Genomic DNA, 26490 nt, shown 5'->3' with positions numbered 1-26490 from the left:
AATCTGTGTTTCTTAGGAAGAGGCAAGCAGCAAGTACCACCAAAAGGAGTATTTAAGCAGCTTAAAAAGTTGTATTTGTTTAAATACCAGTGTAATGTGAATTAGCTAGCAGATAGGCAAGCAAAATATAGTGCTTAAATTTGTACTGTTAAGCTTTTTTAGTTGTTTATTGATTTAAATTCTTCTGTGAGATGTGAGCACTAGCTTTAAGCCAAGCCTATTTTAATGAGAATAGGGTTGATTATAGTTTCAATTGCCAGTTTTTTTTTAACACAGTCATGGAAGCGTGGCTATCACGCTTTTTTTCTAATTAGGTAGTTAGAATTTTCTGTGTTATTTCTGCTTCAGGTGATAAAACCCTTAAATCCTTATGTCTGTCTTCTTTATATTTTAAGATTCAAGATGCTGTTATATAGTGGTATTAATTCTCTAAATTTCATTCTTAGAGTCATGCTTACAGTTAATCTCAAAGTCCAAAGGAGAAAGCTCTTTATTCCCATAAGGGTTTATTGGGTAGTTTTCTAGTATAATATTCCTCATAAATATACTAAGTATGCAACATCATGGATAAAATTGTTAGCTTCCTGACATTTTCATAAATGTTTTTAGGAAAAAAAACTCCCTCATATTGGCCAGATTCTGACCTCCAGTTTGTGTGTGAAACAGTTTTTGTGTCACTGCAATACCATCAATGGAATCAGCTGAATAGAAATCTTGTTTGCTGGAGGCCTGGAAAAGGCTCTTGGAACTATTTAAAGGTGGCGATTCTCTGGATTAAAGTTTATTCAGTTGGGATGGAGATACATGTTCTGTTACTTCTCCTCTACCAGATAGTTAGAAACATTTTAAATGTAGATGTACAGCAGATTGAATTTGCCATAGACCTTGATGTTAACCCAGTGACTTATTGAGAAAGGCATGAGGATTATTTTGATTGTGCAAAAACTGTTCCAGAAAGTTTAACATGTGAATATAGTGTCAATAAATGAAATATTTTGGATGTAATTTTTCAGACATTTTTTAGTACGGATGGATTAGCAACTGCATTAGGGGTTGGGGGAGGGGTCAAAACAGCAGTGGATGCTTGTGTTGAGACTAGGCTGAGGTAATTTTGTATTTACTTACTATTGTATTACAGCATTTCTCCATGGGCTTTTGAAGGGCTATTTTCCTGTTCCCTTAGTTCTAAAACAAATGAACAATATGAGTATTTCTGCTTTCTGTTGCCTATTAAGATAAGAAGTGCTTTATTCTGCAGGCACTGCTTTTTGCCGTGTTTTTATCTGTCTTGTTTTTCTTTTATGTATGTAAGTATGAATTTTTGCCTTACATGTTCATATATATGCAATTTGTGTAGAGTCAAAACCCAACAGAAATAAGCCAAAATATAATTGCTAGACTTTCAGTATATGTGTACTTGATGTAAAGAATAGTGGTAGGGTACAGCCTATGCTAGTGTCACATAAACATCCAGCCCCAATTCAATTACTAGGGATTTCTGTCCTTCTCTCTCCCCAAAATGCTTTGATTCATAATGGTAACTAATGTAAAAAAGATAAGGTAAATAATTGTACTAATGATTAGCAAGTCTTTTCAGTTATGTTTTTCATGTATTTCTTGCTGCACTTGTTAAAAGCTTTTGGAATTTTTATTTTATTATGGAGGAAAAATACCAAAATTATGTACTATTCTGTTTGAGCATGGCATCAGAAGTACAGTTAATGCTGATATACAAAGTAGGTAGTAGTTTTGAGGCTTTTATTATTTACTTGCTTAAGAAAGCTAAATGGATTTGGGGTCAACATTAGGGAAAACTTTACAGTGTTCTGCACAAGGTCTAAGCTTGGGAACACTTGGGTAATGTTAAGATAAAACTTTTGTTTGCAACATCTACAGCTGCAACCTTTGTTTTCTCTCTTCTTTTCTTCCTCACCCCTCAGAGTGGAAGTTACTATGATCAAAGAAATTATAGCAGCCTTGGATATAGTAAACCAGTTCCTTCCTACCATGTTTGGGTCTGTCTACTCTTTCTATATAACCTTAATTATTTACATAAAATATGTGTATGTGGTTTTCCTTACTTATGCTGTGTGGCACTAACTTATCTCTATGACACTTGCAATTATTACAGTGAAAAGCGGTAACAGTTGTATTTTTTGCCTGTAAGGGTTGTGTTTTATAAAATCATTGTCTAGCATGCTGATTACTCTATTCTGCATGTGAGGTTTTAAATTTAAAATAACTTCTGTTTCATGATTCTGTATGATATACAGAAAACAACCAGCAGCTGTGACAGTTGCTGTTTCAAATTCCTGTCTTTTAAAAACAACAAAAAAGCCCTAAGTGTTTAACACCACTGCAGTACTTTTTTTCCATCTTAATATAAATTATAAAATACTGATATATCATGAGATGAGTAATATCTTCCAGTACTTGCAGCTGTGGTCATGGCCAGGTATAAATAACTAGCTAGAGAAAACTGACATGTTACTTGAGAGCTACTTAATTTCTTCACTCTCTTCCACAAATCTACTTGAAAAAATACTAGACTAGTTTGATAACGTTTAAATTGATTTCAAAGAGGTTTTCTTGTAGGCTCTCCCACCCTTCCTGAAAGTTTCTTTCTACTATAGATAGATTAAAATTTAGTATTTAAATCTTTAGGACTTTAGTGGAATATAGAACATACATTTTTAAATGTGTCTATGCAGAAAAAGTATTTCTGACTTGTTCTGTTCTTCACATTGTAGTCATCTTCTCTATACAGTGATCCAGTGGCACCAGCTAGGAGCTACAGGGTTAGTACAATGTAAAACAATACCTTACTTATCTTTAGATGTTTGAATGGCCCAGTATAAATACAAAATTACGCTTTTCTTCATAGGTGTCTCCTTTAAACACTGCTTTGATAAGAAGTATCAGTTTGTTTTGTAAGCACCGTATGCATGGTTCCCTTAAATTTGTATTGTATGGTCATGAGGTTTGACAGTATTACATGGGCATTTTAAAAATATTTTTATATTGCATTTTCTGTGTATAATTTTCTGGAGGCATTGAGTTTAATTTTCTTAATGTTGTTAACTTGCCTCTTTAAAGAATTTTAGTAGTTGCTGTTTTACTGCTCTTTTTACAGAGAAGCATAAAGTTGGTGAATGCAACAATGACACTGAAGAGCACTGGGGTTAGAATAAGTTAATTCAAGCATACTAAATAACAACTGCATGCATAATACCAAACCAGTATTTTAAAAAGTTAAGCATTTGGATGGAAATCAGGAGATTATTGAAGTTTGCAGTAAATACACCTTGAATACTTTTAAATAGGATGCCATATTTAAATTCAATAAACATGCAAAAATGCAATAGCATGAAAACCTAATCTGCCTCTTTTCAAAATCAAGAGTAGCTAGTAGTGCCATAGGAAAGGCTAGTGTAGCTCTGCAAAAAGTTGTCTTTAAAAACTGGCTTGAACGTCTGAAACTTCATGCCTTTTGCTGCATATAGTAGTTCAAATAGAGACATGCTAAACCTATGTTATAAAACCTTAAATATTATGTAGTATTTTTAATTAGTTAGTGAGATCTTTTGCAGTTGCATTACAAATGCATGATTTACCTTATTTGGCTTTGCATATGCTCTCAAGAAAATGTTAGAAGATTCTGTGAGAGAACAATACAGTAAAGACTGCTATTATGTATAGCTCTGATACAAATATAATTATAATTTCTGCTGGAGATTTCTTCTTAGGGAGGGGCAAAGCAGCATGAAATGGCATTTTTTTTTCTTTTTAAGTTGTGTTGCTCAGAGCTGCTTTTATTATTCACTGCATAAATAGATTTCAGCCTTTCACCTTTAAACATAACTCTTTCAGGAGAATGTGCCTGAGTGACTGTAAAATAAAATCACTAAGTGTACTGCATAGCTTCAGTTCCCAGGGTGTGTTAAAACTTCTGCAGGCTTCCGAGCAGTTAAAACCAAATTGAAATTTAAATGTTTAATTTAATTATGCAGCTAGTTGAGATTTGATTTTTTTAAAAGTATTTGACTGTTTTTAAAGGGAATTCTTAGTGGAAATAGACATGTCTCAAAGCAATAATAAATGCTGCTGAGAATCTTAATTTTTTTTGTTCACAAAAGGTATGCTACTAACTGGAAATGCATAGATAGGATAAGAGAGTATGTGACTGTGCATAGGAGTTACAGTGTATGAGTGTGGCATGATAATGGCTGAGACTGGATATACATGCTACTTCATTCCTTCTTTCTCAGGCCTCGTTGTGTGGTGATGGATGACATAACTCAAGTAGTTCTTGCACTCTTAGTATAATAGGCCTCTGGTTGTTTCTTTCATTATCTTTGTTTTCTGCAGACAAAAATCTATGAAAGTTGTGAAAGTGTCCTTCATAACTTTTCTTTAGCCATCTGAATGCAGTTATTCTTCAAGAGCAAGCTCAGTCCGAAGTAGTCCTGTGGTGAGCATTCCTATGCACGATTTGATGGATGCTTTGATATTAACACATCAGAAGTTACGGGCATGTTCACTTGGGATGTTTCACTGACCAACACGCAGATTGGATTTTTCCATTCGGCATAAGAAGTTTTGATTTGTCAGAGATGTGATTTTTAGCAAGATGTACATTTTTAGCAGTAAGACAGTAAACTGTAGAAGGAATTTGTTTTTCTAAATATCTTTTTAATGTTTGTAATAAACAGCTAGTAACTGAAGTACAGCACATTGTTGGGGTTACCACCCTATGTCATAGATGGGGCAAGCACATGAAACACACTACAGTACATGTGGAAAAGTCTTTCTTTGGGGAAGAGGATTAATGGAAACTGTTATATAATGCAGTAAAAAGTTTGCTCATTTTTATGATAATGAGTATCCAAAATGAGAAAAAATTGGGGTTGGGTCTGTATTGTATTAAAAGTATCATTCTAAACTTGGCTCTTTGTGCTGCAAAGTGATTTTAAAGAGTTTTATTTTGCTTCTGCCACAGAACAATTGTCTAAGTTTCATTGATGTAGCTGCTCATTTGTCACGCCACACAAAACAAAATAAGTTATCAATGTTCTAGTATGGGCTAAATTGAAATGTTCAGTCCTTTTTAAAATTTCACATATATGAACACTGTTATATGTACTAAACAAATAAAACCACATTTGTCAGAAACAAATGTTTAGCTACAAGAGATATCAGAGTAAATTTTTGAGGGGGTAGGAAAAAGGTAATTTTGCTGTTGCTTTATGAAGTTCTAAAATGTAACAGGTATTGACATATATATATTCTCTTGAATTGTGAAAATGCTGCTTGTCTCCTTAGATTTTATTAACACTGAGATAATTTCTTAAAAGTATATACTTTAAGATATATAGGAACATATACAGATATATATATATATATATATATATATATATATATATAGGATCTCACTGTGTATATGTTAGTTATACCAGTCATGCCAAGGTACATTCACTCACACTAGTGAATGCTTAATAAAGTTCAGAGCATTTGTTTAATGAAATAGTCCTGAAAAGCAAATGAGTAAAAATCTTATGAATAATTTATCATTAAGTTCCTACTGTTTCTGTGTCTTGTGTTTTGGTTTTACTCTGGATAACACATTTGAAATCAGCTTAGTTCTCTCTGAAAATCAGAAGAGCAAGTAGGAGAGATCTAAAAGGTAGAAAATGCTTGTGAGAAACTGTATGATGCTTCTCCATCTTAAAATCTATCCGTTTGATGACCCCATTGGGAAAGATACTAGGACTACAAAAAGCATAGAAGGAGGGACAGCAAGGTTTATTAGGTATATGGACCTCTCAACAGCAAAATGGATTTTGAATGATTGACCAGTACTGTCATAGATTGTAGCCCGAGTTGTTCTTTTGCTGTAATCATAATAAATAAGAATTCTCTTCAGTATCTCTGTACTTTGTGAAATGTAAGTGCAATAGGAAAGTTTAGCCAAATTTCCAGCTATCAAAATTTACTTAGCTAGCTACATTTAATGAAAATTAAGATACTAGTTTAAATATAGATGTAGCTGAAAAATAGCTGGAAAATTTGTTGTCAGAGAAATAGAACATAACATAGCAGTGACAATAAATACAAATTCTGTAGTTCTAAAGTAGCATAATCTGAGCCAGGTGTTCACCAGTAAACTAGTTTTTGTATACCAGTTACATATATAACTTTTAGACATCTTACCAGCTTTTAATCACATACATCAAGTATAAAGAACTTTTTTTTTTAATGGTGAGAATTGGATAAGGGCAATATCTTTTCAGACTATTCATAGAAGGATTTTCTTCCTAAAGTCATTTTCACTGTGAAGATTGTATTTAGTTTTAACTTTCTGCCTTTTGAAGTAGAACGTTATCAATAAGGTTATGATAAACCTATTCTTGCCATTTAATACTGTCTTTTACATGCATAATGTTTCTCAGTTGAGTATTTCACTTGAATTCCCATGGTGGATGTAATTGTGCTTAGATATATTTTGCCTTTTTTAACAAGAAATGTGGAGCACTAGCATTTTCCCCCAGCTTTTTAGGTGCTAGTCTGACATATATCTTTGGGGAGTAACTTTGCCTTCTAGTCTAAGATGTCTTAAACTTAGCAATGAGAAGAAGCCCAGATTATAGCTAGCCCTGTTGGATTTGTGTTGATTTGAAAAAAGACAACATTTGTAGATAAAAATATTTTTATGTTTTTTATTTATCAGTTTATATAATCTGTCTTTTATGATCTGCAAACTTTTTTTAATGTTTGTAGTTTGTGTTTGACCTTAAATTAATACTAAACCCTTTGGTATCTGGTTTTATTGTTTTTTACATTACTCTAATTGAGGAAGATGAATCAATAATAAATGTTAATTGTTTTTAGTGCAAGAATGGAGATTTAAGGTAGGATTTTTTTGTTTTTTAATAAACTTTTGTTCATTCAGTGGTGTCATCTTCAGTTCTCTTTCACCTTCTCCTTATCTTTTGAAGTTCTCTGATTTTTCTTCTCAAAGTGAAACTACTGCTGATTATTTCAGTCATTCCAACCACAGGGGAAGTATTGTTTCCAATGCAGATTATGGCCAAGTTTTGAATAGTGTGAGTGTAATGCTTTTATTTACACTGTGGTGAATACAGCAAAACCATGGATTTTCTTTTCATACTCTGAAAGAGTAAATACTGTTAAAGCATTCTAAATTACTTAATTGCAAATTGGTTTATTGCAGATTTGGGGCTTGTTTTCATATAAAAATGTACTGCGTGAAATTTTAAAAAGCATGCTCCTGATTTTAAAGGAGATTTTGCCTGTTGCTAGAAGCATGTGACAAGTGTAACACTTCACAATTGTGTGTGTGTGTGTGTGTGATAAGCTTAACATTTAAAGACCCAAATATTTTACATTTTTTTCTTATGGAAATTAGGTGTGCTAGGGAGGTTTCTGTGTACTTTTGGAATACTGTTACTTATTTTTGTGACAAAAATACTTAGATCTGTACCCGCACTAGTGCATTTTAGTGTTCCTTCATCCCATATGAGATTTTTTCAGAATCCATTACTGAAGCACTCCTTGCTGGCTATGCACTTGTACAGAATCCCATGTCAATCAACAGATCATGTTAAGGGAAAATTGTCATGATGGTTTTCCTGTGCAGCTCCCTTTAGGCTGAACGTTGTTTTTACCAAACCTAGCCACCTTCTCTTTCTTGATGCTGTAACTTCTAAAAATTCTGGTTACTTGCAGGCAAAACTTTTGTCTTTAATAGCATGGAGTAAAAGGCTAATTTCTGTTCTTAAGTATATCTTTTGAAATAGCATTTAGGGCTAGCAGATACAGTAGGTAGGCAGAGAGGCTGAGAGCCCTGTGCTTATTTAGCTGAGCAAAAGGAATGGTATGTGGTGATCAGCAGTGTGTAATTGCTTGCTTAGGTGAGAGCCAAATTCTTTGTACCCTTGCCAAGCAGTGCAGCAAGGGCCAGCAACCTCTCACTGCAGTTCAGGAGTTCAGACCAGACACTCCAAGAAGCCTCACAAGGATGTTATTGTTGCAGCCGGTCAGGTCACAGCAGGGCTGCAGAAACCTCTGTGTTCAGACCACAGCTGTTGGCTGTGGTTTTGCTTTCAATGGGAGACTGAGAGCTAGACTACTCTCATAACCATGTTCTTTGACTTTGCATTTGGATGATATTTTAATACTGTTACAGTGATGTATAAATTGTAATAATTCATATTATTTATCATCTGTACATTCTCAAATAATGAAAGACTAATTTCTCCAGCTTAAACTTTAGCACTTTTTTCCCATAATAAAGCTGACTTTCTGAAATAAATGCTGTGCTGAAAGAAATGTGGAGGCTGAGACTGGTAGTTTTTCTGCCTTCTCAGTTGCTTGCGTTATCATCATTATTTATTATTAGATTTGAAATTTATATTTTTATTTAGGTTAGTCTAAATGTATCCTCCAGATCAATACTGGTAACGAATATTTGCAATCTATAATTTCAGTACATCATTGGAGGTAGTGAATTTGTCATGAAGAAGCAATGTTGCTTTTATAGAAACCACAATAGGAGGAAAAAGAAGTCTTATAAAGTAATGTTTGTTTCTTCTGTGATGGCAATAGACTTCCAAAACTGTTTTCTCTGGCACAGAGAAAAACAGGTATTCTTTGAGAAGCAGGACATGTGAGACACCATACTAAATACGTGTCTAATCCCACTTATTTTGATTCACAGAAATGCAGAAAATGTGGACATCTACAATACAATTTTGCAATAGCAGTTTCCTAAGTAAAAAGGGAGTGTGATAGTTCTTCTCCTTAGTCTTCAGTAGATAAAATATGAATTGAAATTATTTTGTAGAATGCTTTTACTTAGTACACTTCAGTTATAGACTTTTACCTGAACCAGTTTTATTGTGATTTAATCGCAGGTGACACTAAAGAGGTTGAACTTACAGATGTGTTTTCTGTTTACTAGGACATTCACCCTGCTGTCACTGAGTGCCTTAAGTACCTGCATGAAGCTTTGCATTTGTTATGCCATCTAGTTTTGCAGTGATTACTCTTGAATTTTAAATATTACTTGAAATATATATTTAAATATACTTAAAATTTAAAAGAGTGTGTTTTGTTGCTTAGTACTGGTAATGACGTTTTAAAAACTTTAAAGAAAGGTTTCTGGCTTTTTTCTTTACATTTATGTTGCAACTAAGGTAAAAGCTGTTTTTTTTAAGCTAAGTATTATTTTTCCTGTCTTGATCTATACTAACATCTGAAATTTTTGAAATGGGTTCATTTAAAAATATTTCTCAGTCTCTTTGAACAGAAGATGCCAATTCGGTAGTTCCTTATTACGAAAGGTAATCATGTTCCCTATTCTCTTTCAGCTGGAAGAAAAGAGTGAAAAATCACATTCAGAAATATTTTCAAGGGTAAGAGTTTTTAATTTTCAAAACTTTTAAAATTATTTAAAGTCAGTGTTCATTCTCAAATCACAAATGTTGAATTAATTCAAAAAGTACACATTCTGTGTATTCTTTGTATTTTTTGTCAGGTTTAGCTTGCAAAAATAATTTTAGATAAACTTTTTTATTGCCCAGAATTAATGGTTTATGCCTTTTATTTCTTGAGGGAAAAAATTTATTCTTTAGTTTTCTTTTGGCCAGTAATAATTTTATATAAAATTTATTTTTTGTGTGAGAAATACTTACCAGGTAAGGCTAAAATTTAGAAGGGTAAAGCTATAAAAATCTGTATGATAGCTTCTCATTGTAGGCTTTCTTCTGAATCCTGGATGGCAGAAATTATAATAGTTAGGAAATATTGTAAATGTCTACAGTATTTCAGCACTATTAGCCGTCTTATGAATATCTTCTGGATAGATGACTCAAAATTCTAATGTACTGGTACACTAAGTCAACAACAAGAAACCAAGATTTTACCAAGAAGAAACACAGGTGCTGGAAAATACCCAATGGAACATACTGTCTGTAAGCTAGTATTAAGAAAAACCAGAGAGAAAACCGTTCTGTGACTTTGAAGAAATTTATAAAGAGTATTATCAAGTATACCAGAAATAACCATATGATTCCTGACACAATGTTTTTCCCTTTCTTAAGCCCTCATCTCGCAATTCAGTAAGTGCAGCTCCTCAGAGTGGCAACTCATCCAGGAGAGGAAGTGGAGATGCAAGTAGTTTGGTGGATCCTGATGCCTCCCTCAGTGAATTACGGGTGAATTGCATTTTTAGAGAATTTGAAGCTTAAATAGAGAATTTGGAGCTTAAATAGGAAGATTGTTTTTTAATACAGAACTTCTGTTATAATAGGAAAATGTTATGAGGATGTAATTTTCAATCATGAAGTATTTTTTTACTTTCTTGGTATTTTATCTTGGTTTGTGTTCATAATTATGGTTTAAGAGTTTAGCTTATTAAGATAAGACTTTGTTTATGTTGAATTTCAAACAATTCTGTCCTGTTTGAGTTGTCTTGCGGCTAGGGTTATGAACAAAACCTTAATTTCCGTCAACTGGTTGTGAATTAATTTTAATTTCTGGGAATTATTGCAGGCTTTGTCATTTGACAGAAGTGCATGTAAACCTTTTAATGCTTTTTCAGTTTTAAATTGTTTCCCCATACTTCTTATGCAATGGTTCATTCCTATGTCCTGCAGGATATCTATGATCTTAAGGACCAGATACATGATGTAGAAGGGAGATACATGCAGGGACTTAAAGAATTAAAGGTATCAGGGCTCCTCCCAAGCATGCATTCTGAATGGGTGTTTTGCATAACGGAGTTATCACCAATTTCACTAATGTATAGTGGCTTCACTAACAAATTTTAAAATTTCTTTAAAGCATGTATCTAACTTTTAATGCATGAAGAGCATCAGCTTAAAATGTATATGAGATTGCATGTTTATTATTTGATTACAGTTAGAAGAGTTAATACTTTTTGATGTTTTGATATACATAGGTGTTTTCTGATAAGATAATGAGGTGTTCAGTTTGTATTTTTAGAGGTTTGTTAGCAAATAAACAGATATACAAAATAATTACTAGGTGTTAGGTAGGGAACAAAGAAATGGGAGATAATTATGACAAAGAACTTGAGAATTAGTCCTCCAGGTTTCAGCAAATACATCACATTATAAAGCAAAGGCAAAATAATAATTTTGAAAGATGTACTGCAATTAATTTCGGCAGGCATATTGCTTGCAGGAGAAAATTAATTTTGTTTAATTTTTTGCCGTTTAAAAAAAATTAATTTATGCTGGTTTATATTCCCATTATTTTCTCTGAATCACAGATTGGTTTTTTCAGCATTAGGCTAATGAGTGCTAAGGAAACTTTCCTGTCTGTGGTAAGGAAACAATCCTGCATCCATTGTAGTAGTCATATTCCCACCACCCCAACTTTCACTGCTGGGAGCAAAACCCTCCAGTGAATCACCAAGTGAGTGAATGGGTGCTGCACTAGACTGGCTACACACACCAGTCTCACACTGTCCGTCAAGGTTTCCTTACAGGCTTGGCCACAGGTTTCCCGTAACAGAGTCTCAGACATCTGATTTTTGTAAGTACTTTATTCATGGCAGGGTCACACAAAACTAGCTTGAGATCAAGCTGGGTGCTGCCAAGAACAGACCCTGAACCAAGAAACCCGTGGGCTTTTGTATCCGCAGTCCATGCCCTCAGGGGCGTGGGGTCTTCCTGCTGAGCCACTGGCTCCCGTTGTATCTCAGAGTGGCTGCTTACCTGGCTGGTGCCACAGGTTCCCATGCACCTTGTTGTGCAAAGGGTCAGTGCCCGATCACTGCTCTTGCTGGAAGCTCCAGTCCTTTCCCCACCGAGGGTGCAATCTTCAGTTTGTACTGCAGCAGCACGCTGAACTAACTACCTGTACTAGGTGCAGTCTTCCACATGAGATTTGTCTGTATTTTGACTTGTTTAAACTAGTATGTATGCCTTTCTTTTACACATTTTCACACAATTAACAGTGCAGTAAATTTAAAATAATCTTCCTTTTCACTGTTTTGTATTGAAGGGATACAGAATTCAAAAAAAGATGGGGCTTGCAAATCTTTTCTAGGATATTTGTTCTGTTCTTTTTTCTATTGTCTAATTATGAATGGTTTCATGTAAAAGTAGAGAACTTTTCATATGTTTTATATCCATATAGAGACTGAATTAAATGAATGCTTCTTGTAGTAGAGAATGTAATAGTGATGTATTTATCAGCTTACTTGAATGTCTTCAATTTAACAATATATTAGATTATATAGTAAGGGGAAAATATGTAATATGAGCTGTTTAGTGTAGCAAAAGTTATTTCCTCTTTGAAGTATAACTTTACCTTTGAAGGAAACTTTAAACCTGATAGCAATATGTTCAGATGAAGTATGTTTTGGTTTGGTTATATTGGTTTAGTTATATGAATATTAAAAGGACTTCAAAGAGTAGTAGATTACAGGATTATTAGACATAGACATATGAGGCATAGATCAAGTGTAATGTGAGATTGCTTCATATTTTCAGAATGGATCTAACTCTCATTCTTTATGTGTTTGCCAGCATCTCATGATTACTGTTCTGACTTGTGGTTAATGAATTATTATTTATTGTAATCCATTACATTTACCAAAGAGCACAGTGTGCAATAGTAAGATCTTAATCTATGCTTGGCTTTCAGAATTCTGCATTTTATGTTGTTGCTAATACTGAATAATGTGTTCCTAGGTTAGTTCACATTCCATAAAGATTCTTTTGGGAACCTTTTTTTTTTTTTTTTTTTTTAATTAGGAAGGTACTGCCTTTTTCTCAACTTGTACTTAATCATTTTTGTCTTGTGTATGTTATAGAAGAGTTACCAGAATATCTGGTTTACACTGTGTTTAAATGTTGGGGTTTTTGGTTGGTTGGTTGGTTTTTTCCAGTGTTGGACTAATGGAGATTTGTAGTCACACTACCTTCTGAGCTCTCTGGTCGCCCTTATGCTGGTAGAAGTGTGGGTTTTACCTGGCTACAAATATACTGGGTGTCAGTATTAACAGCAGGATAAACTCTAATGTTGCTACTTCTGGTTTCGTTAGGTCTTCAAATCCTTTGCTGTCTCAGTTTGGTTGTTTTGTTGCTTCTTTATGTATTTCTTTGCATCAGCTGGAAAGGAATTCTGTGTCTTTCCTCAAAATTTTTCTTTTATGCTGTTAACAGTGCACTCTCTTGATATCTCTTGGCTCGAATCATCTTGTTCTAGCTGAGCAAGCTAATTTTTATAGCACTTTACTGATAAAGTTGTGTGTGGTATTTCTTCATAGCTTTAGGCTATGTGCAGAGCCTTATGTGTTTCCATTCCATCTGCTTCGTCCTTAAAAATCCTACGGCCTCCTTCAAGTGTTTAGAAATTATTTAAAATCAAACTGGAAGGCTCCCTGAAGCTACATGGAATTCTTGAACCATGGGGAACATGTGTAATACTTGAAAAGAAGACACTTGGAACGAAGTCGTAGCAATGTTTCAGTTTTTTCAACCCAACAGAGACTTAGACATAACTTAGTTTCTGTCTCAGAAGCAGTTTTCACCCTTTAGTACAAATCAATCTATTCCTCTTTTGTAACTGCAGATTCATCCTCCTCTGCCATTATTTTTTTAATTAATGACATTCTAATACAATGTTTTAAACCCCAGCCTAGTCTTGTCTTTTAAGATTGGAGTCCTGGAACACATGTCATTCAGTGAGAGGCTGAGACAATGGGCTTTGATAAATCTTGCAGTTGTGGCTGGCAATATTGTTGCTGTTTTAGCACGTCTGATAGGAGGCTGTGGAGAGTAGATGGCAGATTTCTTTGCAAGGGAAAGACAAAACAGACAAAAGTTAAGTTGTAGGAGCAGAAAATCCAATTGGAACTCAAGAAAAAAGTTTTCACAAGGAAAGCAAACACTGGTGCAGGTCATCCAGTAAGTTTGACTATCCGCAGTCTAGATTTCTGGAGATACTTAAAATGGAGATGAGCTGTGAGCAGCCTGATCTCAGCTGACCCCCTTTAGTTAGGAGATTGGACCAGCTGGCATTCAGAGATCTCTGCCGAACTAAATTACTACATGACTGCAGTCACCACACTCATAAAATAATCAAATTGGACTTTTTCCATAGTTGCATTCTTTTTGGTTACATTTCCTGCCTCCCTGTGAAATTACTCTAGCTTTCATTATAATCCTAATATTTCCTTTTTTTTTAACTCTAAGATAGATTATTCTTTGAAAGTCTTTAGGTTTGCTAGCTCTAGCATTTTGTTTTGCCAATCTTTACAAGATTTGTTGTATTTACAGCATCACAAAAAGAAACGCTTTCTCTGGTTTTAATCTTCAGAATAACTTGCACACAGTTATGTTTATATTTTTTTCTTTTTTTTATCCTGAGTTATCTTTGCTGTTTGCTACTACTTCCCAGATTATAGTGGTACTTGTCTTATATTTTCACAACTTATACTGTTTTGTTTCTTCTGATCTTCTGTAATTATTTTCTGATCTTCTGTAATTCTTCTGTAATTCTTTTTCTGGGGTTTCAAAAAGTTGTATTTCTCCAGCAGAGATTTCCAGAATTCAGTGAAATGAATATATGTGATTATGATAAAATTATAAAAGATAAAATACATTCTCTAAGGACATCCTTCCGAAACTGGAGATTTACAATGTAGAGTAGTGTTTGGGGATAGGCAATTTTTTTACTTTCTCATAGCAGAATATTGAACTGTGACTTGGTATTTCTATAGAGAAGACATGACTATAATTCCAAAACAAAAATGATTGCATAATTTTACTGTTTAACAGATAGTGATCTTCAATATTTTCTTGAAAGCTTAGATTGTTGCCACCTTCCCTCCTAATATATTAATTGTAGTGTTCTATTTTCTGGAAACCCAAGCTTTATGCCCTTACTGTGCTAGTGCTTCTACTGTCAAAATACAAATATTTAAAAATGGAGATAATGCTACTTATCTCTTCAAGGAACAGATTACATGAAGTACAAGGAGATTTTTATGACTTAGATCTACTTGGTCCAGGGATTGGCTTAATAGTTCTTTTTCAATTCTAAAATTAGGACTCTGAAAATCAATTTTTATTATTTTTAAATCATAGAATGTTAAGAGGTTGGAATGGCCTTAAAGACCATGTAGTCCCAACCTTTATATAATGCATATTGAAATAAAGGCATGTTTAAAAGTGCCTGGAGTGATAGTTTTCTGACTGTTTAAATGGTTGACATTTGTTACAACTCTGACAAAAAACCTAAACTATAACTAAAAACAGGAAAAAATGGTGAATAGGGGAGATTTGTCTAAGAGGCTGTATAGCAAGGTACACTTTTAGGTAAAGAACCAAGTTACATGCTTTTTTTAAAAAAATCTAGTAAGTAAACCAAAGATAAAATACCTGTTTAAATAGTGAGTCCTTTTTACTGGAATAATGTGGCTGTCTTAAAGTTTCAAATCTAAGGTCATAGGGCACTACTTAAATAACAAGCATTAAGTTAAAGCTACTCTTGGAATTACTTTTGTAGTCTCTTTTACTGATTTAATTGTCTGTGTTCTCCCTATTAGTTTTGTTGCCTCATTCTGAGCTGTTTTCTCATGCATGCCTTGAGTAATGATATCACTACTAGATACATGGTATTCACTAGAATGTGAAGCTGTGATATTACTACTGTATCCCTGTGAGTTGCTGTGAATGTGGCAGGGTAGAAAATGCAAGTGGAATATTGTGTTGTATTTTTCATGCTTTTGTAATGATAAATTTTCATTGTTGTGTATGACCGAAGTTGAATAATGGAACGAAACTGTTACTTGTTACCTCTAAAGAATATCTTTTATAAACAAAAATGGTTGCATAATTTTAATGTCTAACATCTCATACTTTAACATTATGGTGGTATTTTAACATTATAACAATGCATCAAAAAGTTAGACTAATGTCAACTTTTTTGCTGTCTGTAGGATTCGCTAGCTGAAGTTGAAGAGAAGTATAAGAAAGCTATGGTTTCCAATGCTCAACTAGACAACGAGAAAAACAATTTGATTTACCAAGTGGATACTTTAAAGGATGTTATTGAGGAGAAAGAAGAGCAGATAGCGGAGTTCTATAGGGAGAATGAAGAGAAGACAAAGGTATTTTTTTTCTAATTATAAAGTACAGAAATCTGGACTACTTAGTAAGAACAGTTGAAAATACTCAGAGTAACTTTACTTGCTGGTATTGGGCTTAAGTCTTTATGGCATTTTTTCTCTCTAAAGTTTATTAAATAAAATCTTCTGTGTACTAAGTCTGGACAACTTATTTAGACCACTTCAGTGGTCTTTGAACTACTTGGTAGGTATAATTTCTCAAATCCTTACAACAATTTCTTACATAACTCAAAATAAATATAAATAATTGATTTCTTTAATACAGGAATTGGAAAGACAGAAACACAACTGCAGTGTTCTGCAGCATAAGCTGGATGAACTTAAAGAGGGCCTTCGACAGAGAGATGAATTGATAGAGGTATGCTCATATGAGTGTAGGATAGAACCTGTGCAAATAATTGTGGTGTAAGATTTGAATGGGAATCATGTACAAAACAGGATTAAATACTATCTTGCATTTTTAAGAAATAATTTATCTTGTTTTAGTGTGTAGAATTTAAGCTACTGATCCTCCTAAATTTATGAAGCTGAAAATGTCTCTGCAAGGTTTTCAAATGTGTTACATCTTGCAAAGCCTTTAATTCTTGTGAGAAATTGTGGTTCTCTCATGAATGTTCCAAGTATCTTTTCTTTGTTTTGAGGGCAGAATTACTATTTGTGTGGCCAAAATAATTTTCCATAGCTAAAAGTTCTGATGCATGGATAATACCAAATGTATTTTGCCTTTCCCAAAAGTTTCCATTTCAGTTATTTCAGATTTTTATGAGTATCACCAATTGAAGTTTGCCATACTGAATATTTGTTTGCTTACTCATCAAGCATCATACACAGCAATACTGGTCAGCATGTTATTGGGCCACAACCATGTTGCTGGGTGTGCAGTGCATTCTTTTCCCATCTCACCTGGTTCTTTTTCCCCTTTTCCCTTTTGTTTCTGGAAACAAACCCACCCACTGTGAAATCCCAGAGTTATTATCAGTCTTCATTTTAAAATGGTCCACAAAGATATATATATATATATATATATATGAATGTATATTGTCAGTGTATATTGGGTGTCCATTTCCCAATTATTTTAGTTGGAACTTGTAGTTCAATTATTACATAATTTTCCCACTATCTCTTCATTGCAGTAAAAATTTATTATCTTTAAGTGTATAGACCAAAGTCTCCTACTGTCATTTTCAAAAGCTGTGTAACAGTTCATTGATCCTTTATTTTTACTATATTCTTGTGCTCTCTAGGTGGTAGGTACTGTAACTCAAAATGTTTTCTGAAAAGTCCCTGTTCTGTTTTAGAAGTATTACGCTTCATGAACTGGAGTTGCTAGGACTTAATAGCAGAAGGAAAGGATTAAGATTATCCTAAGTATCAGAATTTTGTGTTAGCATAAATGCTGACAACCAAAAGCCCTAAAAAGTTCTGTTGTGGCTCTGTTGCTTGCTCTGTTATCTTTGACTTCACTGAGAATTAAAGAACAGTTTTGCGTATTCTTGTTTGGGGTTTTGCTTGGGTTTAAGTATATGAACCAAGAATATCCAGTAGATTTTTCTGGAGTGTTTACTTTGGTAGAATGTAGCATGTGTCAAATAGGCACAAATACATTCAGTCCCTTTGAAGGTTCAACTCATATTTACCACCTATTGTGTCTTTTCCTCATCTGTTAACACTAATGAAAGACATTGTCTTCTGTTCCCAGATGTAAAATCAAATTCACTCCTTAAGAAGGAAAAAAGTTGTCTCTAGCCCTTAAAATTCTTACGTCATCTTCATAGTTAAGCATTTAATTATGTTTGCAGGGGAAGCAACAAAATGCAGTGATAGTCAGCTAAAAAAGTAGGACTGCACTTGATACATATTCATATAGTATCAGAAAGCAGTCAGCAATTGTCTTTTGCTTCCTGGATGTTTGATTCAAACTCCTTTCTTTATACTTTCAAGAAGATTATTTTATTTTGCAAAAAATTAATAAAACAAATTGTTAACAATAATATTCAGTTCCAAAGAGGACTTGAAGGTATCTGGAAAGTACAGCAGGGTAATTGTTTCTATCCACAGACTGCAGTGGGAACAGTCACTAAAGACAAGTAACTCTAGCTGCAGTAAGTTTTCCCAACAGCAGTGATTGAATAGAATTAAATACCATTCTCTTGCATGAATTAATGAGGAATATATTACATTATACTGCACACTGTTTCTGTAACTTCATGCTCATAAACTCTTTGGTTGACTTTTATTACTTAGTTTCCTTTATCTATTTTAATGTTTGGGATTTTTTTTCCGTTTCCTTACTTCTCTTTCCTCTTTTATTCTTCCCTCATCCTATTTACCACAGGCGAATCAACGTATGCAGGAGAATATAGACTCCATAACCAAGGAAGTGTTTGATCTCCAGGAGACAATTAATTGGAAAGATAAAAAAATAGGGGTATGAATGAAATATGGGAGGAAAGCTATTTTTTTTAAATTTAGAAGTAGATGAATGCCCTCTACATCCCAAGGAATTCTCCAAAGAAATTAAGGCCACTCTGAACTTAAACGAATAAAATATTTTGCAGTCTTTCTCTTCTTCAGAAATGAGCCACACTTTACTTGAATAATGATCAGGAAGACTAATTAAATCTGTAACATGAACTGTTACACATACAAATTTACAGTATTTTTTGCAACATTTTTGATGGCATGCCTAGTAGTAAAATATGTGATCTTGAATTGACTTCTACAACTAACCTGTGCATTCCTGTATTGCACTTCTGATCCTTGTATAATTGGTAAGCTTGGATGCAACACTGAACCAAGCTGGTTTTCTGATAATGACACATGAAATAGTTCGGGTATTGAGAATCATAATTGAAACAATGGTTGTAGGTGACCTTTTGAGAAGCATCCATGAGGTTCCTGTGTAGGAAGGAGGGTGGTACAGAAAGAACTGTGCTGATCCTATGCAGCTAATGTAGGTCAGGCAGGGTTTGTCAACTTTGCTTCTGGGCAGGCAGAAGTTATAGAACTGAGTCAGCCTGACCATCGGTGATGACTACATGTCTTTGAACTTGAGGCTGTTCAGGGACACAAGTAGATTGCCGGTGGCAATCTTTAAAAAGGAATTGTCTTTAAAAAGGAATTGTCTGCCTCTTGACAGCTCAGGGGTCATTTCTCTCTACCTGAATTTTATACCATATTTCAGTATATGCAGATTTCTTTGAAAATTGTTTTATTTGCTGGAGTTCAAGTCACCTTGAAAAGTTGCCTTTTAATTGGTGGTGGCTAGTTCAAAAACTAGGCTGTCTTATTTTTTTCATGTTTCAGCCTTTCTCTTCCATCACAAAAAAATTTCATCATTCTAAAATTCTCTGAACATTCTTCTGAAAGCTTTTTATCTTTAATTTACCCTATTCTTTCCATACTTACCTCTCACATTTGTATAATGGGCCGTCTCAATTTGTGCAATATTTTTGTGCTCTTTCAAATACATTGCCAGAATCAGTATGAGTATATCTGATATTCAAGTATGCCTACCAGCCAGAATGACAAGAAAGATAGATGTATTTTCCTTCAGCCAAAATTGCCCTGCAAGTTTGTGTTCTGGTAAACACCATAACGGGTTATTTTTCTAGTTAGTTTTTTTTTTAATTCTCAGAATTGAACTCTCTTAGAAAAGAAAATGTAAAAATGCCGCTCTTTTCTTTCTCATACCTATAAATATTTACATACTTTTCTTAGCTCACAGTCTTTGAGCCTTTCTTCCTCCTACTGCTAATTTTTACTCTATTCCAGCTTTAGATGTCTCTGCAACGCTTCACAATGTAGTTAAAAACTAAAATTGTAACCTAAATTTACAATGTATATAAGATATTTTAGCTGTGTCAGGAAAAGAAAAGGAGGCAAACAGAACAAAATAGCACAAGTTTGTTTTACACCTGCCTTCTTATGTTGTCCTGTTTCTACAGTGCTTGAAATTTGTGGTTATATTTGATCTTAAATTAGATCAGTTTGAGGACACTGAGTTACAGCGTTGGGTTATATTCCTGAAATATACAGTCATTCCACTGTTCAGTGGCTCCAGCTTTTCATTTAGTAATGGCAACTCTGAATTTGGTATAAAAGTTACTGAGATTTTTGGAATATTTAGAAAATTGGATTACAGACATCTCTGGATTCTGGCATATTATCAGATTTTGCTCATATAAGTATGGTAAAATCTGTCTGCCGAACTTTGTTGTCCTGATTTCTGTTTCCTGCCCCAACAGAAGAATTCCAGAGTTAGATTTTCTGCAAAATCCATGTCATTTTAAATTAAACCCTGAGTGTACAAACATTAGGATTTTTACTGGTTTTGAATAATGATTACTTAGATCTACATAGGTAGAAATACATAGTTGTATCAGTTTCACTTCCTCCCCCAACAGAATTTTCTGATTTCCAACACTTGTGTTATTTGGGGGTAAGGATAGAAAATATGTTTGGGGAAGGTCAGCATCATCACAGGACACTCTCAAGTACACACAATCTCTGTCTGTGATTCTGGGCTGCTGTGTCCATTCTCTCAAGTGGTGAGCTTACTTCCCTTTCCATCTCTTCCACTGTTCTTTAAAAATTAAAAAGATGTATGTGTCTTTCAAGTAGAGCACAAAATTATGTAATGATTAAGGTTCTTCATGCTATTTATAATGTAGTTAGAGATCTAGTGTGTGCTAGGAAATAAAAGGACATCTTACAGATTTTTAAATTAAGATGTCTGCTACTGTTTTCACTCATGTTGAATTACCTTTATTTTAAATGTTGCATTTACATATGAATAAATCAAGTGCAACAGCACTTGTCAAAATTTTCTGTTGAAATTTGGTAATGCTTTAAAATATTGCTCTAGTATGCAGATTCTAGATTATTATTAAAATTCAGCATATTGAAGTTACATGAGGCAAGTACAGTACAAATGTGTACACCTTCATTTCTTTCATAGTATCAGTCTATTCCTACACATTCATGCATAGCATAGGGTTTAGTTGGATAATTTTCTTGGCCAAAATGTCCGTATACTTTGGCACTTGCTATGTGGCGAGGATTTTTTTTAATGCGTGCAGTATTGCATGCTGGCCAGTCAAGTAGAAGTGTCCAGCTAACTGCCAGTAACCTCTCCAGCTTAGTCAGGCACACCCATCTACACCCACATTCTAGCTCCCATACTTTTTTGTCTAAAGTAGTGCTACTGGTGTTTGCTGCTTTTTTTTTTCTCTAAAACTGATTGCTTTGGGTTTAGCAAATGGTGTTGTAATCCATAAGCAACTAGTAAATAAACTACTATTCATGAGTGGATACATTCAAGGTCTTCCATGATGTATGATTTCTACTTCTGTACCTTATAAAAGGCAGACAAATTAATTCAATAGATGTAATGTTTTAGGATTTTTGCCATTTGAGTTTCAGCAAATTTTATTTCTTGCTGCAGAGTGCCTGTATGAAGAAGAATTACTCTTTTGGTACTCAATTTAGTTTATCAAAATTTACTAAAAAATAGAATTCACAGAATAAAAATAACCTTAAAAAAGCTAAGACTTGTCTGGAAAAAAAAGTAATAACAAATGCAGCATGAAGTTAGATATGCAACTTGTAGAAGGCAGTTATCAGAGATGTATGTTACTACATATTTAAAAGCGCTTTTAATTTCTTTATTTGTATTGAGCTATTTGCATTTACTTGTAGAAAATCTTTCTGCTGTCTGTCATATGCTTTTTCTCTGTGCCATTCTTTTTCTTGCTATCTGCCTGAGCCCAGGCCCTAGAAAGACAGAAAGATTACTTTGACTGCATTAAGAATGAGCGAGATGAGCTCAGAGAGGAGTTGGCTGACCTGAAGGAAACAATGAAGAGAGGACAGGTATGTTGGTAGTAGTTACTTTACAGTAACAAATCCAGGAATGGGGCATGAAATCAAGGTCAGTAAAAAGGAGGAAGAATGGTTACTATTCTTGTGCACTCTGAAAACCTGACCTTAGGGTAGGACAAATGGTTCGTATCATTTTAATTGTTTCACTGAACTTGAAAAGCTCTTGAAAAACTTATCTGTTGGTTTATATTTTAGCACTTCTGTTGTATGACAAGTTTATTTTTTGTTTTGCATTTTTAGAAACATGGATTAGTTATAATTCCAGATGGCACACCAAATGGTGATCTAAACCATGAATCAGTGGTTGGTGCAATAACAATTGTGTCCCAGGAAGCTGCTCAGGTCTTGGAATCTGCAGGAGAAGGACCACTAGGTAAAAGTATCGTAGCATACTTTATAGAGTTTTTGAGGGCTTTGTTTCCTCTCGTTCACAGTGAGTGTGACTTACATTTGCAGGTGCAAGCGCCTGTGATGCTTCTGGAATATGTGCTTACACAACTTTCAGGATTGATTTGAAGTTTTTGTTTGTTCTGAGTAAAAAGACAGATGTATCTGAGTAAGAAAAAATAATATGTGCTTAGATGTTTGAAATGGATTAGTTCTCTTGGTCCAGTTTCTGTTTTAATACTGATGAAAAACATCTTGCTTAAAAGTGTTGTTTTTTGGATTAGTATGTTTTCCATTGTTTTTCATGAAAATAATTCTTTAGAAGTATATGTAATCAATGAAAGAACATCAAGTGCAGTCTTCCATCACATTCTTTAGAAGAAGTTTTAAAAGCATTCAAAAAATGATAGGGACAACAGACACCCTAATTGGGGGTTTCCGGGTTAAGTTACTTTAAACTTGCTTTTATCTTTAGGTTGAGCAAGTTATTGCATGCAAGGTCAATCCTCTGTAAATCTCTGTTAACATGTAGAAAAAAACCCTCTATATAATTGAATTATACTTGTACATAATATATAATAGTTACATAATTTTATATTGACAGAAATTAGACTTGATACATATTTCTGCTGTGGCCTCCCAGTACAAATGTTATTATGCTTCATTTCTGTCAAAGTTACAATTTCTAAGGAGCTGCTCTAGTCCTAGCACAGTGTTGCTTGATTGCAGTAATGGCTTGTAGTCATTACTGATCTTTTGACTAAGTAGAAATATTTGCTAAACTCTTTTGCTATTTTATAAACTCTGATGTCTTGCTTTTAGAATTGTTATACTAATAAACATTGTGAATGATGTATTTTCCCCTTTTTCTGCTATTAACTGAAGGTTCTTGTGTTATTAGTGAGATATCAGAGTTTTGCAGTCCTAGTGCTATTAGCCTTGATGAGCATTTCATTTGGAATGGAACAAAAAAGTTATGAAAAACATATTCTTAGTTACAGATTTCTCTGATTATTAATTGGATTCTTTGCTTTTAGATATCAGGCTACGAAAACTGGCTGGAGAAAAGGAGGAATTACTCTCCCAGGTAAAATAAGTTACTCATTTCAGAAGTAGACCCTTGTGTATCATTTTGCAGACTATTTATATGTAAGTAATAAACAACTGTTCAGCACAAAGGTGCTTAATCAGATATGTAATCACTAAAGCAAAATGAAATACTCATTTTACCTCACTGACTATCAGGAATTAGCAGTTCCTCTTGCTGTTGTCCTTATCCATGGGGTTTTGATCTTGGTGGGTAAAGAAATTTCATTTCACTAGCTGGTTAGCTGAAATCTAACTTGTTCCTGACTTTACTATTAGTGCATATCCTCAAAGCTCTTTCTTTTAGTTTCTTTTATCTGCATAATTGTATTATGCAGAAATATTAAAGTCAGTACAATTAGACTCTCATAAACTCAAGTGGCATTTTCTTCAAAATTGCTGAGTGATACTACTTCATTGATCATTTTGGTAACTCAGAGAAAATTAATATTAAAATAATGGTGTTTAAATACAGCTCTGTTTTGAGAAGAAAGGTCTCAAGCAAACATATAGCCATTGAGGAATTATTAAGAATACTACAGTTTTTGCTCTTTTAGTTGAAGACATTGCAAATTTAAACCATTGTTGTCAACATTTGGGTTTGCTGTGAATGAACCTTAATTATAGTATAGATACTTTTTTGGTCTGCCAATAAATTGTAGTATTAAATGTATACAAATATGTAAGCACATATTTATCACTGTATAATTTAAAAATCACTGATCATATATTTGATTTGTATCATGAATGGGGGTTTTGCAATTTAACTCACATACTGCTAATATGTAGAACAATATTTTTGTAAGAGTGTCCAAAAAATAGCTCCTACTTCTTTCATAATGTCCATACGCAGGGCACGTAGCTGAGAAATCCATGTTCCCTGACTACTGGAAAAACTGAGAGACAGCTGCTGTAGCATGAAATTGAATTATTAAAGACTAGTGTGCACTACAGACTTGCCTAGGACCATTGTTTCCAGGGGGAGTATGAGAGATGACCCCCTGAAAAAGCCATGGATTATTGTCTGTAAACTCACTAGGGTAGTGTTCAATATCTTTGTGTGTGTTTAGAGTGGGAAAGATACACAGTAGAAGAAATCCATAAACGGAGTTTAATGCCATCTCCTCTTCTGAAAAGTGAGCTGTGTTAGTTACAAGGTGCTCCTGCACTGTGCAGATATCCCTGCAGTACTGACCAAGCTGGTGGGCTTGGGTTGTGCATTGACATGCAGAGGGCACTTGCCCAGTGATGGGGATGGCTCTACAGCCACAGACCTCGGGGACTGACTCCCCTGCATTGCTCTGCTATTCTTGTTTACAGAACTGTCTCAGCCAGTGGCATCTCAAGACTACTCTGCCTTTTTACCATTGAACATTTACATACACAACTACTGAACTTTGGGAGTCTTTTTTTCATAAAGAAACACTTCCTTTTACAGGTTAGAAAACTGAAGATGCAGTTAGAAGAGGAACGACAGAAATACTCTAAAAGTGATAGCATGAATCCAGATACAATAGACTTGGAGAACGGCTCTGACTTGCAGCTAATTGAAATGCAAAGTAGGTATATGGTTACTGTTCAAAGTTATTCTTCTTGCAGAGAGGACTTCCAGCTCCTCTTGTTGTGCACTAGTGGTATGAGTGACTGTATTGTTGAGCAGATAGGTTTTTGTTGGTATATGTCCTTGCATGGAATTGTTACTGCAGAATACCTTCAAAATCTGCCTCTTTCAGTGTTGAAGAACAACATTCTGTGAAGTTATTTTTCAGTTGATAATTATGCCTAGAGTGGGTGACACTACTTGGATACAGATTTTAGACAACAGAATTTCAGATAAGATTTTTTAAAATACATATTCTATGGGATGATTTTGTTCAATCTTTGATATAGAAACCTAATCTAGAAGACTACTGTCCTGAAGCAAAACATGAAAATTTCTTTAACTTAATAATTAGTGTTGCTTCATAGAAGCATAAGATGCTTTTCATTTCAAGCAAGCTATTCAGCTGAAAACTCGTTTGACAGACTGTCATTTAGTATGGTTGTATATAATGAACATGAAGAAAGCACTGGCAATATGAGGGCTCAAATGTTACACCAAAGTAATTTGCAAAGCTCCTTAGAGTTTGTCAGGTTCAAGCCTTGTGCTCCTTATTCAAATATTACTACAAATGTCTAAGCTGAATGTTTACTGTGGTCTGGCATTTTGCAGTGTGTGTTGATTATTATGTTGATTCTGTTCGCTAAGGGATTAGTTTGCTGATCTAAACATGTGTTTTAAAAGGTATGTATCTCATTGGTGCACCTGAAATTTAATGCCCACTTTATAGAGACAGTAGTTGTGTTTTCTAAATACAAGAAAATTATTTGCTTTCCATACTCTCGTAGATTGCTGAAAGAACATTTACCTCTTTATGATCCTGGCTATGGGCTTCTCAATAAAATGGTCTTTTAATGAATTTTATTTAAAAGGGAGTTAGAGAGTTGCTTTGACAAATATATTCATGTCAATTTTTGTCTAGGAGATGCCAACAGACAAATTAGTGAATACAAATTTAAGCTTTCAAAAGCTGAACAAGATATAACTACTTTGGAACAAAATGTAAGTATCTTTTTTCATGTTTGTTATTACACTGCACACTTTTGCAATACTTTTTTCAACAAAAACCATGAAAGCACATTTCATAATTTGATTTACTGTTTGGTATTTAGTTTGCATAGAATGACACCACGTTTTTTCATATTTCCTGCAATTAAATACCTGGGCACTGCAATTAAGTACCTATGCACAGCCTAACCATAAGTTAAAATCTTATGGTGCTGAGCAATAAAATCACATTATTGACTTACAAAGAGTGATTGTTTTCATAGAGATATAGCTCTTGCTTTAGAGAGTAAATTTTGTATCTTCTACAGTACAACTTTCTTAATAGTCATTAAGTTACATA

The 26490-nt window shown here is 34.0% G+C and overlaps 1 protein-coding gene across 24 annotated transcripts in view; it reads left to right on the top strand.

Annotated features, from left to right (window-relative positions):
- Positions 1–26490, top strand: part of LRRFIP2 (LRR binding FLII interacting protein 2) — a 56362-nt gene that overhangs the window by 27586 nt on the left and 2286 nt on the right. For 4 of the 24 annotated variants that reach the window (XM_063158566.1, XM_063158557.1, XM_063158521.1 and 1 more), the window contains 14 exons: positions 2751–2798; positions 4418–4471; positions 6996–7103; positions 9390–9434; positions 10122–10235; positions 10677–10748; positions 15998–16168; positions 16452–16544; positions 18522–18614; positions 21959–22060; positions 22310–22442; positions 23494–23543; positions 24981–25101; positions 26065–26144. In XM_063158566.1, the coding sequence (XP_063014636.1) occupies positions 2751–2798; positions 4418–4471; positions 6996–7103; positions 9390–9434; positions 10122–10235; positions 10677–10748; positions 15998–16168; positions 16452–16544; positions 18522–18614; positions 21959–22060; positions 22310–22442; positions 23494–23543; positions 24981–25101; positions 26065–26144 (1284 nt within the window). Of the gene's footprint in view, positions 1–1940; positions 2016–2750; positions 2799–4417; positions 4472–6995; positions 7104–9389; positions 9435–10121; positions 10236–10676; positions 10749–15997; positions 16169–16451; positions 16545–18521; positions 18615–21958; positions 22061–22309; positions 22443–23493; positions 23544–24980; positions 25102–26064; positions 26145–26490 lie in introns of all 24 variants that reach the window. The other 20 variants (XM_063158607.1, XM_063158599.1, XM_063158574.1 and 17 more) reach the window with 17 other exon arrangements.

Source organism: Melospiza melodia, chromosome 1, assembly GCF_035770615.1.
Source record: "Melospiza melodia melodia isolate bMelMel2 chromosome 1, bMelMel2.pri, whole genome shotgun sequence".
Taxonomy (NCBI): Eukaryota; Metazoa; Chordata; class Aves; order Passeriformes; family Passerellidae; genus Melospiza; species Melospiza melodia.
This window is presented reverse-complemented; position numbering and strand designations above follow the sequence as displayed.